The 16,843-nt window shown below is 32.9% G+C and overlaps 2 protein-coding genes across 2 annotated transcripts; one reads left to right on the forward strand and one right to left on the reverse strand.

Annotated features, from left to right (window-relative positions):
• LOC18590754 (very-long-chain (3R)-3-hydroxyacyl-CoA dehydratase 2) lies at window positions 742-3,963 on the forward strand. Its single transcript, XM_007016463.2, has 9 exons — window positions 742-878; window positions 965-1,050; window positions 1,286-1,333; window positions 1,441-1,529; window positions 1,764-1,817; window positions 2,517-2,584; window positions 2,664-2,713; window positions 2,888-2,985; window positions 3,621-3,963. The coding sequence occupies exons 1-9, from the start codon at window positions 820-822 to the stop codon at window positions 3,723-3,725; spliced, it is 657 nt and encodes a 218-aa protein (XP_007016525.2). The 5' UTR covers window positions 742-819; the 3' UTR covers window positions 3,726-3,963.
• LOC18590755 (probable aquaporin TIP1-2) lies at window positions 4,558-5,816 on the reverse strand. Its single transcript, XM_007016465.2, has 3 exons — window positions 5,601-5,816; window positions 5,195-5,445; window positions 4,558-5,110 (listed from the first exon to the last, which is right to left on the reverse strand). Exons 1-3 carry the CDS (start codon window positions 5,731-5,733, stop codon window positions 4,736-4,738), a joined length of 759 nt encoding a protein of 252 aa, XP_007016527.2. The 5' UTR covers window positions 5,734-5,816; the 3' UTR covers window positions 4,558-4,735.

Consider the following 16,843-nt stretch of genomic DNA (forward strand, 5'->3'; position numbering starts at 1 on the left):
ACCAAAGGTGTATATATTATAATTAATAATTTTGCAAGTTATAATTTTTTTAATATGAATATAAAATAGAAAATAAATATATTTATATTTAAAGTATATATATACTAAAAGTATTAATATATATAATATAGTAATTATATTTCTTATAAATGAATCCAATATATATAATGTATATATTAAAAAATATTTTAAGTTAATTAATAATCATAATTTTATGAATTAATTTAATTAACTATATGAGTTTGTTTTTAATTATTTGAGATTAAAAAAAAATTAGATTCCAAAACTATTCTAATCTCAAATACTCTCTTTAAGTATATATATTATAGGTTATAATTTTTGTAATATTAACATAAAATTAAAAATAAATATATTTTAATTAAAAAATATATATAATAGTAATTATATTTTTTTGTAATATGATATGATATTTATATTTTTTAAATATAATTAATAATTTAATAATTTTTAATTAAATATATTAATGTTATCACATTAATAATTTAAGTAATCATATTTTTAAATATATTTATCAGTTTTTAATAAAAAAATTATTTGTAAAGAAGGTAAAGTTTTAATTGTTTTTCAATCTAAACATCCGAAAAAATGAATATTTTTAATTTAATTATTTAAATAATAAAAAAATATATAAACGAATATTGAAATTAGATTCGGGACGGGTAGCATAAGGACGGTACTCGAACCCATGCCTAACAGACCAGAAAAAGGACATAAGGGGCGTTAAAAGATTTTTGTAAGTAAACTAATATCCAACAGAGAAACTGTAACTGTAGATAGGCCGCGCAGGTTTTGTTAACAATGTCTCAACTGCTGAAGCTCTATCTCTTTGCTTACAATTCTCTTCAGGCTTTTGGCTGGTGACCCATCTCTCTCTCTCTCTAAAATCTCCTTTCATTCTTGCAACTTATCTTAAGATTACTTCTTTCTTCTTGTTTCTTGTCAGGACAATTTCTCTGTTCATAATTCTGATCAGTATCATAGCCACCAACTCAGTCAATGGAGCTTATGCTTCTGCTGGGGACTTAATCTGTCAGTTTTTTTTCTTTAATTTAAGTACCCATTTTTGTTTCCCAATCAAATGAAGGAAAATGAACTTAAATTTTCAGTTATAGTAGGGAATATGAAGGATATGTAAGAATTTAAGATGTTATAGATTTGTCATACTTTCTGTTTCTTACCATTTCTCACTGACCTGGAGATTCATTTAGTGTGGAGACATGGGTTCAAAGTGTAATTTGAATGTTTATCTCTTTTTTCTTTGAAGGTTTGTTACAAACTTGTGCATTCTTGGAAGTTATACATGGAGCAATAGGTAATTTCTTTAGGGTTTAATACATTCAGCGGCAAAAATTTTTGGTGGGAATGGTGCTATAATTTTGTGATGTTATTGGTTTCTTCGTATCCCATTGTGGAATATAGGGATTGTTCCAAGTGGAGTGTTGTTTCCTCTGATGCAATGGGGTGGAAGAACACATTTCTTGTTAGCGATTGTCCGCCAGATTGATGAGGTTGTCATTGTTTGACTTAAAGTTTTGGTTTTTCGGCTTTGACAATCAAAATTAGCAAGTTGGCTGCTGATGCACTGGCTGCCTATGCACACAATACGATTTAAAGCTGAGAGTAACTAACCATTCTTTTCTGGTGGCCTTGTTCAAGCAATGACACAATGACCATTGGGTCTAAAATAAAAGTATACTGATAAATGCCTGTTTCTCAATATATTTTTCATCTAATTTTAACAGGTCCAGGAGTTTCCTGCAGTTTTCATAACTTTTTTTGCTTGGAGCCTTTCTGAGGTGAGTATATTTATTAATCTATCTACTTGAATTTGGTATCTTTATGCATCCTGTAACAAGATGGGATTTTTTATGAGCTTCTATAGTGGCATGTTACCTAGTTATGGTAGAAGATGGGAAATTCATCACTGTCTTGTATCTTTTCAAAATGATTAAATTTAGAGTAATTTACTGAACGATATAATGTACACATTTGCCACCCACCGTATTGTTATGAGTTGAATAACAGATATGAAGACAGTTAATGGTAGTAGACCATCTAAACCAACTAAATTCAATCTCAAGATTGACTGATCAAACTAATTGCTACTTATGCCTTGTCATTGAAAGCCTGGTTGCTTCCAACAGGCCATCAATACCTAATAGTGGAATTCTCTAGAACTCTTAAAATAGTTTTCATACTAGATGTGTTTTGGTGCAATTATGGTTTGCACTGTGTTTGGAGTGTTTAATGTTTATGTGTTTGGTTAAGTTCCTTTTGGTTTACTGTAGAGGAATTGCAAGTTTCAATTTACTTACTGTAATATGCCAACTTTTGTTCACTTCATTTATTTTTTCTTTATTCAAATTATTGAAACGGTCACGAGTATTGGCTGTTCATCCTTCTAAATTCCCTTACTCATCGTGTTCCTGGTTTTACTTCATGATTGTTTCAGAATTTAAAGTAAATTACATAGAACACTAACATCCTATCTGCAGGTAATCAGGTATTCGCATTATGCTTCAAATACCTTTGGCAGTTGTCCATCTTGGCTCACCTACCTCAGGTCTGATATTTTCCTTTCCAACTAGAATTGAATACAGACTAACGTTCTGTTAAAATTTAACTTTTTTACTTCCTTCCAGGTACACTGCATTCATTGCGCTGTATCCTATGGGACTTGCTCCTGGTGAAAGTGAGTTGAAGATTTGCATTCATCCATGTTTAGAATTGATATAGTTATCTTGTTCTTTGCTTGGACAATATTGATGATGTCGACCATAAATTTATGCTACTCAATCCACCATCTTCGTACTTTATAATTGCTTTTCCTTCTGATTTATTTCATCCTTTGAGCACTTCATTGCAGTGTGGCTCATGTACGAAGCACTTCCATTTATAAAGAAGAAGAATCTCTATGAGGATTTCTTTGCTGGTCTTCCCTTTAGCTATTATAATTTTCTCAGGGTACGTACAGTGTTTTATATCTGCAAATATGAGAAACCTTGATTTTGCTTTAGCTATTGTAATACATAATGCTTATGTTGCTGGGCCATGGATAATATGCCTTGCACCTCTTTATGGAACCTGGGGCGGTGCATGTGTGTTTGGCCAAGGTCTTAACAGTTCTTATTTGGCGTTTTAAAATGTTTCTTTGCTTGAATTAGCCTGTCCAAGACCTGCCAACAGCCATTCCCAACTTAAGAGTGCACTCAGGCTTCAACATGAGTTCTTTTTTTTGAAAAATATAACTATGAGATAAAAAGGCTTACATAAGTTTTCATCATATTTGAAAGGCAGCAGCAAAGTGGCTTGTTTACCCATCCGTATTTGCTAAACTTCCTTGCTTTCTTGTTAGGTAGTTGTGCATGGACCTGGAATTATTTATTTTCACTTTCTCTCCTCTGTTTTCCCCATGGATTCCTGTAAAAGAAGATTGGTTTAGTCTCCTTTTTATCCACATTCCAGATATATCATACGCTGTGACAGGGTTCTGTTATTATATGATGATTAGTTTCATTTCCTTTTCTTCAAAGTTTATGCTTTTTTTTCTTAAGTTTTCTATTGTTTTGCTAATGATCACTTCATATGTTTTGAATCAGGGTTTTCTTCTCATCTACCCTTTCCTTTGGTTGAAACTTTACCTCCATTTATTTAAGCAACGACCGTCAAAACTGGGCAAACACCATGAGCAGAAGAAAAGATGAAGGTTGGACATTTTTCCTATACTTCAAGGGCCAAATATGAGATTAACCCTTTTTTATTTACTTTTAACCAGTAATTCTGGAATATAAGTTACTAGAACTTTGATATTCATGATAATAAAAGATGGACTTCATCAATTCGTAGCGTATTTTTTATGTAACAAGCAAGGTGTACTTCCTGGGTTTGAAATGTGCCCTATATTAAGCAGATGAATCAGATCCTTCTGTTCTTCAATTTATATGCTTATGACTTGAGATTTTTAGTGAGTTTGCTGCTTCTTGTTTATATCCCACGGCATTGCTTCTCGACCAAAATGGATACTCTGTTTTTTTTTTTTTTGTTGAACTAACTTGTTCTAATTAAGTTCTAACTTGTGATTTGAAATACCAAAGCTCATTTTGATATCTTTGCTCCTTTGAATTTGATAGCCTCAATCTTTGAAATGGATGCGAGAAAAGTTATACTAATTGAAAGAAATATGAAGTCTTTTCCCAAACAAGAAAGAAAGGAAATTTGAACTTCACCAAGAGGGTTGTTTCGCCCTTTGCTCAGCCATTGGATTAGAAAAGAAACAAACAAAAAAAAAAAAAGGGAAAAGCTTACATTTTGTGTATATTAGCTAATCATTAGAATGTTGTCGGGACTAAAGTTTAAACTTTTCTAGGGGAATTTGTGGCTAAGGATGACAAATATAAACAACTTGTCCAGATTCTTTGGTACCTTTCATATTTTTTAATCTATTAGGTTGTTGAACCTTATACTGTTTTTGTGATTGTAATCACCAAATTAAATGCTTTTTTTTTTGGGAGCTGAAATCTGTCAACTGAGCAGAAGTGAAGTGAGAAGAATATCAACTGATTGAACAAAAAACAGAAGTTCACAGGAAAAAACAATTAACAAAGGAGAGATACAAACAACAAGGAAGCACCCACAACAATGAAACCAAAGTGACCCACCCAACTTTCAACCCCTTGTTCATCAAATGGAAACCAAGCAGAGACCAGAGGAAATCTTAGAAATCTGCAGATGGAAGCTGCTCATGTGTGTTTGGGGCGATGAAGAAGATCTCATAGACAACGGCTGCAATGGCAGAGCCAACGAATGGGCCGAGCCAGTAGACCCAGTGGTTGTCCCATGTCCAGCTGACGACAGCTGGTCCGAAGGAGACTGCAGGGTTCATGGATGCACCGTCGAAGGCACCACCGGCCAAGATGTTGGCACCCACGATGAAACCAATTGCAATGGGTGCAATAATCCCAATGTTACCTTTCTTGGGGTCAACAGCTGTCGCATAAACGGTGTAGACCAAACCGAAGGTCATCACAATCTCGAAAACAACTGCGTTCCATGCTCCCACCCCAGATGACAAGGAAAATGCTGATGTTGTCTGCATCAAAGCACGAAAATTTTCAAAAACGATTATTTTTAATCATTGAATTAAACTTAGTTTTTTCCATCTCGATTTACGTACCAATCCACCAGTTGAAAACTTAAGAAGCAAGCAAGCAACCACGGATCCGAGCAACTGAGCAATCCAGTACAAAATACTCCTGACCAAGCTAATGTGCCCGCCAACAAAGGCACCGAATGTAACGGCGGGGTTTACGTGCCCACCTGAGATGTTGGCACCGACTGCAACCGCCACAAACAAAGCGAAGGCATGAGCCAGTGATGCAGCTACTAGGCCGGCCGGTGTTGATGAGCCATTGTCAGTGAGCTTGTCTGCCAAAGGTACACACACCCTTTAGTACACAGAACATACTAAACACGAAACAAACAGGAAAATTGCCACTGTTAACTTTAGGACACGACATTTCAACACATGTTTTAACGTTAAATATGTTGTCAAGACGGTGTGATGGAATCAGGATACGTACTGAAAGCCATGCCCGAGCCTTCACCGGCGAAAACAAAAATGAGCATGGAAATGAACTCAGCTAGAGCTGCCTTGAGGGCATCCGCTTGGCCAGCCTCAGCTGGAGATCCCACTGCAATTCGAGAAATCGGCATTTTACTTTTCTAAAACTGAAATTTTAGCTTTGCTTTTGAGCTCTGCGCCAATTTCTTGCTACTCTCTATCTCTTGCTTGCTTCAGCTTTCTTTTGTGTTAGTTATATATAGGGGTCTAACGTAACGCCTAGGAACCGGAAGAGCCGGTTTCGAACCGGTAAATAAGCCAAAATTTCCAACTACAGAAGGAAGAAAAAAGAAAAAGGAGGATGTCATTGTCTGGGAAATATTGTAGGCGAAGGGCCTCCAAATCGTTCCCATGATGCCACGTGTACGGTTGATGTGGACTTGGAGGCCCAATCGGAGCGTGGAGAATTTTGATCACCGACCAACAGTGTTGGCAATGGGCCCCCCAGTGATTGTCGTTGTTTTGTGGCTTGACCGACCTTTTGATTGTTTGTATTGTGGTGACGTGGACGGTGGTGGTTAGCTTTGCTGGCTTCATTATCATGCACTAATCAAGCTTCATTAAGTGGTAAATACTAATTATTTATGCTGTTTTTTCTTCTTTTCTTTTGGTTTAGTGGCGATCATGAAACAGGCAATGACATCAGGTGCTAGATGGAGTGGATGTGGTAAATTCCACCGTCTGATTTTGGTGATAGGGGCCCCATTAAATTTGTTCAAAAATCATAATAAAAAAATTTCTTTTTTTTTAATGATTTACTTTCCTCTTAATATCTAAACTTAAATATAAAATTAACTTACAATACAAAATTAAAAATTTTAAATCGAAATTCTTACATCACGTTATCTTTTTAATTTTATGTATATATGTACACAAATATTTATATATTTACATATAAATTAATTAATTTATTTTTAAAATTTTTAACTAACTGACAATCGGATATTGAAAATGTCATTATCATGAAATGATTGATACAATATTTGATCAAATACGTCACGTCCTAAGATACCTCGTAGAAACTAAATCTTAAATATATCATATTTTTTGATGCTTTTTGTTATTTTAGCGTAATTGGAAAAAAAAAGAACAAGGATGCAAACGTTGATGGAAAACTACTTCTTAGGAATGGAAATGAATTGCAGGAAGGAAATTATTGCATTGAAAAAGAATTGCACTTCCCCACTCCTTTCCCACAATCTGATTAAGTTATACACTTTTGAAGTAAGAATCTCAACATAGATAGAGTTAAAACCTTAAAGCTATCACCCTAGGTAGCTAGCCCAGTGAAGTTAGCAAAAGATTGGAAATTGGAATCTCATTTTCCGCCACATTTAAACTATTCCTATGGCTAGTATTCAATCACATTAAACTATTATCTCATGCTCTTATCACTCTTGGCCAAGCATTGCCATGTGACTTCACTCCATGATCTTGCAACTATAATTAAAGAATTTCCATCTCCCTCTCCCTTTCTCTCTCTCCCCATGTGAGCACTTTGATCTATCTACATATCAAGATCAAGTCAACCTAAAACAACAAATAGAAAAGGAAAAAAAAAAGTGGGCAAATTTTTTTAGAGGGAAAAACTTGCTCAAAATCTTAAAAAAAGGGTATGCAATTAGGAAGTTTTTAAAGGGTTTTGGCTACTTTTATGTGACAAACTGACAATAACATGTTCACTTATATATGCTCTAATTTTAATATCACTCTATCAATAGTCTAAGCTTCTTTTGTTAATCGGATTAGATCAGGAGAAAAGCTCAAATGAGTTGTTAGAACTAATTGAAAATTAAGTAGGTAATGTGGGAAGGTGGACTTGAGGAATTCAATAGAAATAAATAAGCAAGAATGATTATCAAACCCAATATTTATTTCCCCATTCCAAATCATATGATAATATGTTTATAAATTTTAGTTTCATGCATTATCTGTTGGTTTTATCTTGTCCAAGAATAAAATTTGATCAAGTGCCAACTTCTTTAAGCCAATGTCTGACATCTCTTCTCCTTGTCTTTGCATATTTAATCTTATCTATGGTCATTGTTTAATATGGGCGGCTCAATTGGGAGTCCCACAACTTCATTCAAACCAAATGCCTCTCCCCTTTGTTTTTGTTCTTTATATCTTTGGAAGAAGAACAAGGCTATATATAGGCAATTCTCCCCTCGGATTAGATCACTGTCTCAATCCAATGCCTTTAGCCAAATTGGGTCACGGGGAGAACCTAATCCTGTACAAAAAAGAATGATTCTTTTGGAGCTTTTTGTACCTAAACTGATGTAATTTTGAAGTTATGTACAGCTACGACATAAAAAGTAAAAGATGTTAGCATCAATTGAGAGAAATCAAAGGAAGTAGAAGCTAATTTATGAGTTTGACTATAAATATTTCTGGGAATTGTCAGTTTGTCACTGGCCAAGATTCAAGCTAAAACCTGTGCTCATTGTGCTAAGTCTTGTAATGGTCAGTTTCTTACATGACTGTGACAGGGTTCCAACATTCAGTTTCAGTTGCTTATTTCAGTTTCTGGGAGGTCAATAACTTGACTTGCCATCTCATGAGTTCGCACTGCCTGTTTTTCTGTTTGCATCTCATGGTAATCCTATCCGAGTTCATATATTTTTCTGTTGATGAACTGGGTGTGTCTGTACTGTCTTGGTTCAAATCAGTCATGTTTTAGTCTTTTAAGTAATCAACTGTTTCCTGTTTGTTTTGCATCAACAGAGGAGGCACTAACTCTTGAATTTAAGGTCCTTCCTAGCTACTTTTCCAACCCAGGTCAGAAGCTTACACAACCTTTTTAAACTCTCATCTGGGCTTGAAGATTCCCAAACCCATCCTCAGATCCTCTTGGCTACTTCACTAATCAAGTTTTTTCACATTGACTGAGGAAACTTTACAAAGAAAATCTGGCCTGTTTGTTTCTAGTTCAGTCCAATTATAAAGATCCTTTGTTTTGGATTGAAAAATGTTGCAAAGTTGGAAATGTCCCAGTCCAAATTAGAATGACAAATCTAAGTTTTGAACAGAGCCCAATTCTTTTTTCTTTCCATGGTCTCAAGCCCCAGTGCTTAACTCATCTCTTCTCCTATGTTTCTCGGGAAACATATCAATTATTTTGAACCAAAGAAAAAGGAAAGAGATCCCCCCATAATTGTGAGAAGAAGAATGTTAAAGGAACAATCCCTCCTATTTTGGGATCATTCCCTTAATTCCCTCCTAATTATATGCTTCCTTAAAGTTTTTCAACTCCTTCCTACTAGGCTTTTCATTTTTTTTAAGAATAAATTTCATTAAAACCTTCTGTGATGTTAACATCTCTTATGTAATATTCTGTAATTTTTTTTATTAGAATTATATGATAACTTTTATTCTCACAAGAATTAGATTATTAATTTTACTTAATAAAATTACAAAACAATCTTAATTGCGAACAAATAAATTAGCTTTGAATTAAAAATATTTTGATAATTTCACCTGATAAAATTGATAGCTTAACTTCCGACAAGAATTTAAATGATTTACAGAATATTAATTGAGAAAAAAGAAATCACATATCAATTGAAAAAAAAGTTAAAACGGCAAGAGGTGTAAGTAGAGTGTACTATTTTTTTAAAAAAAAATTTAATTAATTTCTTATAAAGTTAAAGAATAAAATTAATCTTTTTCATTTCATATATATATCATCTTTAATAAAGTTAAATTTAAAATCAAATTACCAACAAAATCCACCTTATAATATATATTAATTAATTAACTTACATATACGTTTAAGTTCTCGAACATGTTAATTTCCTTGGTTTTTCTTGTTCTTCTTCTTCCAATGTGTTTACAGGCTGTCCTTGAGTCCTGCTGGAGCCACATTTAGCCAAATAACGCGTCTAAATCCATCATCATCATTCGCAATGATTTTGTTGAAAGGCAGTATAGCCTGTTAATGACTTTTGCTGACCAACAAAAATCCCCACCGCCTCAAACTTCTCGAGACTTTTCCTCGTCATTTTCCCCTTCCAAACTTTTTCCATGGCTATGAGATCCAGACATCTCCATCCTTCTTTTTATATTTATAAATTTATATTATATACAAAAGAAGTTACAACGGAGTTTCTATATTTAACCACATAGAGAATTTAGGAAGATTTTTAACAAAATTTTCAAATTTTATTATATAAATTCTAAAAAAAGAAGTTGTGATGTATTTAATAAATGACGCACGAATTTACTTTTAATATATTTTAATCTAAATCTTTGTATTTTTCACTTCTTGTCCACCTTGGTTGTTGGATCTTCTTGCCGCCATGCAACAACTTATGGATCAAACAGGCATTTCAAATTTAATGCAGATGTACAAAACAAGAAGCTCATCATGCACTTTGTTCAAACTTTAGACCAGCTTTTTATTATTAGGCAACAAGTACAGAAGGGAATGTTCTCATTGGAGATCTTCAGTCAAACCATATCCGACCCTGTTTTCTATGTTTGGTCAAATCTGTGTTGAAAAATTGGAAAGCTCTTCTGTCGAACAAGTGGGTTAAGAGGGAACTTGGAATGGTGGGAATCCTATGACACAAGCATACTGCAAAATGACCTTGCTATTGATTAGTACGTGTTTGGAATGGGACTTGCTTCTTATCTTTATGATTTGCTTGCCTCTATTTAAAGTTAGGACTTATGTCCAATATAATTTGGTTTAAGTTCTTGTTTTGTTGCATCTGATCTTTGATTATTTCCATTTCTATGATAATTAATAAAGTTAATAACTTACCGTCTAAATATAGTAAAATAAGTTCAATTGCCTTGTTCAACTTCAAAATTTTCTGACCCCATTTTAGACAAAAACGTATAAAACTTTTGTTTTGCCAAGTAAAATTGGCATCTTGATCTTCCCCTTACTACATGTGAAGCACATGATTAGCTAGCATAAATAGCATCGGCAGTACAATAAGCAGACATACCATGCCAGTGTCAAATTTAGCAGAGGAAGCTTTGAGAGGGCTTTGCTCTAAAGGGTTCTAGTTTCAAAATCATGGTGTGCACGAGGTCGGTTTGGATAGAGCAAATGAAGAAAAACTGGGGGCTTTCAAGTTTCAGGTTTGAACCCCAGGAAATGCGCAAGGTTTGCTGTCTGGCTTCATTCACCAATGGAATCAATGAAAGAATGAAAATTTGACCAACAGATGATGACAGTGCAACGTATAGGTACTGAATTATGCATAAGGCACTTATGAATGTGTTCAACACGTGACATTAAATCAACTTTTCTTAATCATTTCTCGTTCAGAGTTTCAATTTAAGTCAAACACATGCTCCTCAATAAACCCTTTTCCTCCCTCTCCTTCAACGTTGATTGTTCCCTATCCTCGCCTACACGGTATCCCTCTGGCAATCACCATCATCACCCACCTTCATGAACTGGAAGATGGAGTAAGCATTTGATAGCAGCCGTTGCTACAGCTAGTCTTGTTGCCCTGCATTATAGTTAGTTCCATTGCACTTGATCATGACAATTCCGCGACTTTAAATTTCTATGTCCCCGTTAGATACTTGGCTTGGAAAATGGGTGAAAGCTAAAATTAGACTGCTGACTTTTATTCTGCTAAACCGTTTTGTACGATCCCAGCTAAGAGTCGAAGGATCCCTTCGGAAAGACTTACGGAAGTCGATTTTATGTTTTTTTAGCACAAGCATAAGATGTAAAAAAGTAAAATGACTTTAAAAGTTAGTAAAAGGTCATAAATTCAATAAAATTTGATAGACAGATTACAAATTATAATTCAATCATATATTTTTATCGATTTTTTTAATCAAACAATTTAATTATGTTTGTAAGTTAAATTTTGTAAATATGAATACGAAACTGTCGAATCAGAAATGAAATTACGTATCTATATATATATCTCAAAATCGTCATCTTGACCTCGTAACAGAACCGTTTTGTTTTCGTATGAACGGAGGCAATGCCGTTTGTGGACTGCATTCCTTAAAGAGGACTCCCACCGCATATGCCAATGCAGAGGAAAGACCTCGGTTGTTATCTTGCGCGGCACTTGTCCAAGTCAAGTTTCTAGCTAGCAACCTGGGGCACGTGCAACCTACCATCTTAGCTAGCATAGAAATAGCAGCGTTGGCATGTGCCACGCCGCACGGTCCTTACGGCAAGTTCGTGCGGCTTCGCACGGTGACTCCGTCTCCTGTTTACAAGTGTCATACCGCCGAGGCCTCGCACATGACCGGTACCTAACCGCCATGTGCAATGTGCACTAGATGACAACTCCATCGGCTAGCACACTAGTTCCCAAAGCCCCACCCTTTGAGAGAGACTTTTATTTCTTGTCTCTTTGCTCATGATTTTCCTTTTATTTTTTATATTTTGGCTTAGAGAGCCAAAAACCTTAAAAAAGTGCTTAGAGCCAAATATATTCTGTTGACAAAAGAATTTTATCTTTAAATTTTACATTTATGTTTATATTTATTATTAGAGTGATAATAAAAAAATTTAGGTTTGTTTAGTTAAAAATATGTTAAATATATAACTATGTCCATCTTGACGTATTTCAATCGAAATTTTAAATCATTTAATAAAATCAGTTAAATTATACAATTGATTTATGTGCTTTATTAAAAATATGAATATATTCTTTATACAATAATTTATCTAAATTAATTTATTGTACTTTTTTAAGTTATTAATTTCAATCCAAATCTCAATACAATTTAATTTTCATCAATAAATATACTGTCGTGACATTTTCATCGAATTAATATAATATTGATTGAAATGATGTAACATTTTCTTATTAATATCAATTTAATCAAAACATCATGTCAGCATATATACTTAACAGTGAAAATTTAAAAATGTTAAAATTTAGATTGAAAATAATAAATTAAAAAATTCTAAAAACTAAATTAACACAAATTATTATATAAAGATTAAATTTATAAATTTTATAATTTAATCAATAAAATCTGATTCCGTTAATAAGGAAAGACATTGTGGCATCCTACAATAACCAAGTAAACTTGGTTTCTTTTTCAAAGAAATTCCTTCTGTTCGGTGATAAATAATAGTTGAATTCTCAAAGTTTCACATGAGTGGGTCGACAGGTAAAGTCGTTACCCGTTAGGAAACTAGAAAAAATATATATATAGATAGTAAAAGAGGGAAGTTGGTCTCCACTTTACTGGACCGTTCTTCATCTTAACCTTATTGCAATTACTGGGATAACCTTATTTATTTAGTAGCCCTAGGCCACTGTTACTCCCCTCCCCATAGGTTAAGTTTTTAATGCATTGCATTTTTCCATATCTTATGGCTTTATCTTTTCCTGATATTAAGTATAGCTCATTAGATGCTAATTAAGCTAGTGGGTATATGCGCCAAGAAGATACGTTAAGCAGTTGAAAAAAAAAGGGTTTGAATTGTAATTTTTTTTCTTTATTTTAATGTTGAAACTTGAAAGATTTTGTTGTTAAGTTTTGTTATTCTTTATTGTTTATATATAGTGACTGATAAATTATTTAATTAGAGATAACAAGATTGAAATAGTCAAAGATTGAATAAAACGTAATTATTTTGGAACCTAAAATGTGTAAGCAATTACATGCAAATTTAAGCATTTGGTTTAGAATTAAATAATTTGAATCAAGATCAATTGCTTTTTTAATTTTGATTAAAAAAGGAATTAAATACTAATTTTTTCCCTATTAAAAATTGGGCATTATGAAAACATATAAAATTACTCGAACATATCTCTACTTCAATCCTCTTAATTTTTTCTTAATTAATCAATCGATATAACTACTAAAGCAATATTTTCTTGTTATTACATCTATATATATATATATATATATATACATTTTATTGTAATATATTTTCTGTACATATTTAATCAAAACATTCTTTGTATATATATTTTATTTTTTAATCAATACAAAATAGAATAATTTAGTCTCAAATTTATCCTCGTAACATAATATAGGAATGACCAAGACACTAATACTATAAATCAAGCTTCCAAGAATATGAAGCTGGTGTTGTGAAAGGGTGGTAGAGTGTGCTTTGAAGTAGCAAAGACCATTGCGTTCTCTATCCAATCCAGTCACCTTGTTCGTTATAAAGTTTTGAAAAAAACAAAAATTGGAAAAAGACCTAACAAAACAATTCAATTGTTTGATAATTTTGCTAATGGACAGAAGATCGAATTCAACCATATACTTTTCTTTTAGCATACACCATATACTTTTCTTTTAGCATACTTTTACACCCTACTCCCTAATTTCAAATTAAACCCTTTAGTTTTTGCTAATAACTAATTTGAAAAAAGGTTGATTCTAGCACCCAAAGTCTCTTTTTGAGTAGAATATTCATTTTTGACTGTTAATTAGTGGATTCAACTAGAAGGAAATATTTGATAAGAGGGAGTTGAAGTCTATGAGGGCTGAATTTTTCTTATTTGTTCAAATTAATTTAAGTTATTAGTTTTACTGATCAAATTCAGAGGATAATTAGGGTCAACTGATAACTCATGCAAGTGCCCAACCGATAAAGCAAAAGATTAAACAATGAATTAAACACAATCTCTCATACACTCTCACAAGTCACTACATTCATTGTATTAAGCACAAAAAAAAAAAATATTTACATCTTTGTCTTAAACCAAATATATTTTATAATTCAGCAGCTTTTGTCTGCTTCCTAAGCCAAAAACCAAAACAATAAATAAATAATTTATTTATGAAAAGCTAGCTTTTCCATTAATATTAGCATTACCCAGTTGTACACAGTTCAAGTGTGCTGCGAAGAGATTAACAGTTGGATTAAGGAACAACGCCATGATTAGTAAAGAATGTGGCATCATTATTGAGGGTAATGATGTGGGGGTATGGAGGCTTTTGTTCCACAAGGAGTTATTTTATTATGTTTTGGTAATAGAAAATTGGAGATGACATGTGAAAGAGTGCCGAAACCGCTTGTCGGGGATAAAAGAAAGAGCTTCTTGGTTTCGTCTAACATAATTCCTCATCCATGTTCATCGGCTCTGTCAGAACGAGGTTTCATCAGGTTGGATTTGTACCTTAAATATATGAAGAATGTATTACAAAAAGGATTTTTTGCTTTGCATGAATTTTTGTTGCGACATAAGGATTTGTGCCGTGTGGCAATGGATCACGAAAAGTGATTGGTTACTAGGAATTATTTAATCATAATTTTACCTAATTATTTCCTCTCGAGTTCAATGAATTTTTACATCTATAAAAATTACTCTCGATATTAAATATATTTATATTATAAGTTTAATTTTACCTAATTATTTCATCATGAGTTCAATGAATTTTTACACTATAAAAATTACTCTCAGTATTAAAAATATTTTAATATTAATTTTATCTAATTATTTCATTGTGAATTCGATTAAATATTACATGGTATAAAAATGACTCCTAGTGTTAGAAATATTCTAGTAATAATTTTGATTAATTATTTCATTGCGAATTCAATTAATTTTTACATGTATAAAAATTAGTCTTAATTTTAAAAATATTTTAGAGCAATAATTTTAACTAATTATTTTATCGTGAGTTCAATGAATTTTTATGTGTATAAAAATTCAAATAAGTAAAGAACGAATTCGATGAATTTTTACAGGTATAATTTTTTTTTTTTTTAAAAAGAAGAGGGTAAAGAACAGAACAAGCTAAGCATTGCTTACTGTTAGTGATGATCTGAAAAGGCAAGAAACTTGATAATCGGAAATTTGAAGTTATTTTGTTCTGAAATTAAGGGTAATGTTAAGGAGTAAAATAGACAAGGTAATAACTTCTCCATGATTATAGCTAGAATTTTGAAGCCTATTCCACTTATTTTTGGTATGCCTTCCTGACAAAATGTCGAAGAAAAAACAAATAAAATTTGATTCTCAAAACATAAGGAATCGAAACACAGACACCATCTGAAAACTTTGATGGATTACTTGTCACTAGTTTTATGCTTATTCGGGATGCTGACAAAAGACTATACAGAAATCATGTGGAAATAGGGGAGAGAGAAATCTGCCATGGCTAGACAGCTATAAGGAGCTTTTTGAGAGAAAAAAAGTTTAGCAGATTAATATTAGAATAAGCAAGCCGAATAAGTCAAGGCATTATATGGTTGAGTTTTTCAGTTTTCTTGGGCAGTTCACGAATGCAATCTAGGACAGACCCTAAGGCAGATAATATAAAAAATTCTGGGAAAACCCTGATCATGTCCATGGTGAAGAACAATCCAAAAACCATTTTCATGTTTAAGCATAAAACAATCTTTAAAACCCCATGTTCACAGCATGAGATATATACACACTCAGTACAGATTCAACTCATCTTTATCAAAGATTGCCACATAAACTCGTGTGAGTTGTAATTGTTCAATCCTGGTTGTCGTGTATGACAAAGGAGCACGAAGGTTTATGCATGGAAATAATTAAAGATCATATTAAGAAATTAGTTCATTTGAAAAATTTCCCTCCCTTGAGCAAAAGCTTGTTTGCAAAGGGTATATCTTAAGCATTTAAGAGCATTAAAACCCAAGATTTCATTCTACTAATGAAAGCTAAGACTACCAATTACCATAGTTTAGAGAAACCAATGAACGGTGTTGATCAGCTGTTACTTCCTTGATTAGCCAATGAAAAGAGGGGATACCATTGCTGACAATGGTTTGGTTTCTCATGAACAAACAACAAAACCGCGTGAACTAGGAAAAGGAAAGATTAAAAAAAGGGGAAAGGAGGGGGAAAAAAATGAAAACAGCCGTTTATTCCTCTATATAAAATGCCATACAGAAAGAAAAATCTTACTGGTTTAGTCATTGACCCTTGAGAGATGGCTATACAAAAAAAGGGATAAAAATAAAAAAATAATTTTAAACTATGGAGAAAGAAAGGGAGGGAGGGAATTTTGTTTCAAGAAAGAGACAAGAGTCCTGAAAGAGTGGGAAGAGCTTAATGGAGATAAAAAAAAGGCGAATCTCTCCAAGGTCTTTTATTTATTTTTTTTCTAATTGGAAAGTTTAGAGCTTTCCTTAATTTTTTTTTCATTTCCTTTGATGTGGACTTGTTCCTCTCTAACATTGTGTGAGAGAGAGAGAGAGAGAGAGAGAGAGAGCCATCTCTTTCTCTTGTCTTTATTGGCCTTTGAATGCTCTATAAATGACTGACT

Source organism: Theobroma cacao, chromosome 9 (genome assembly GCF_000208745.1).
Source record: "Theobroma cacao cultivar B97-61/B2 chromosome 9, Criollo_cocoa_genome_V2, whole genome shotgun sequence".
Lineage (NCBI taxonomy): Eukaryota > Viridiplantae > Streptophyta > Magnoliopsida > Malvales > Malvaceae > Theobroma > Theobroma cacao.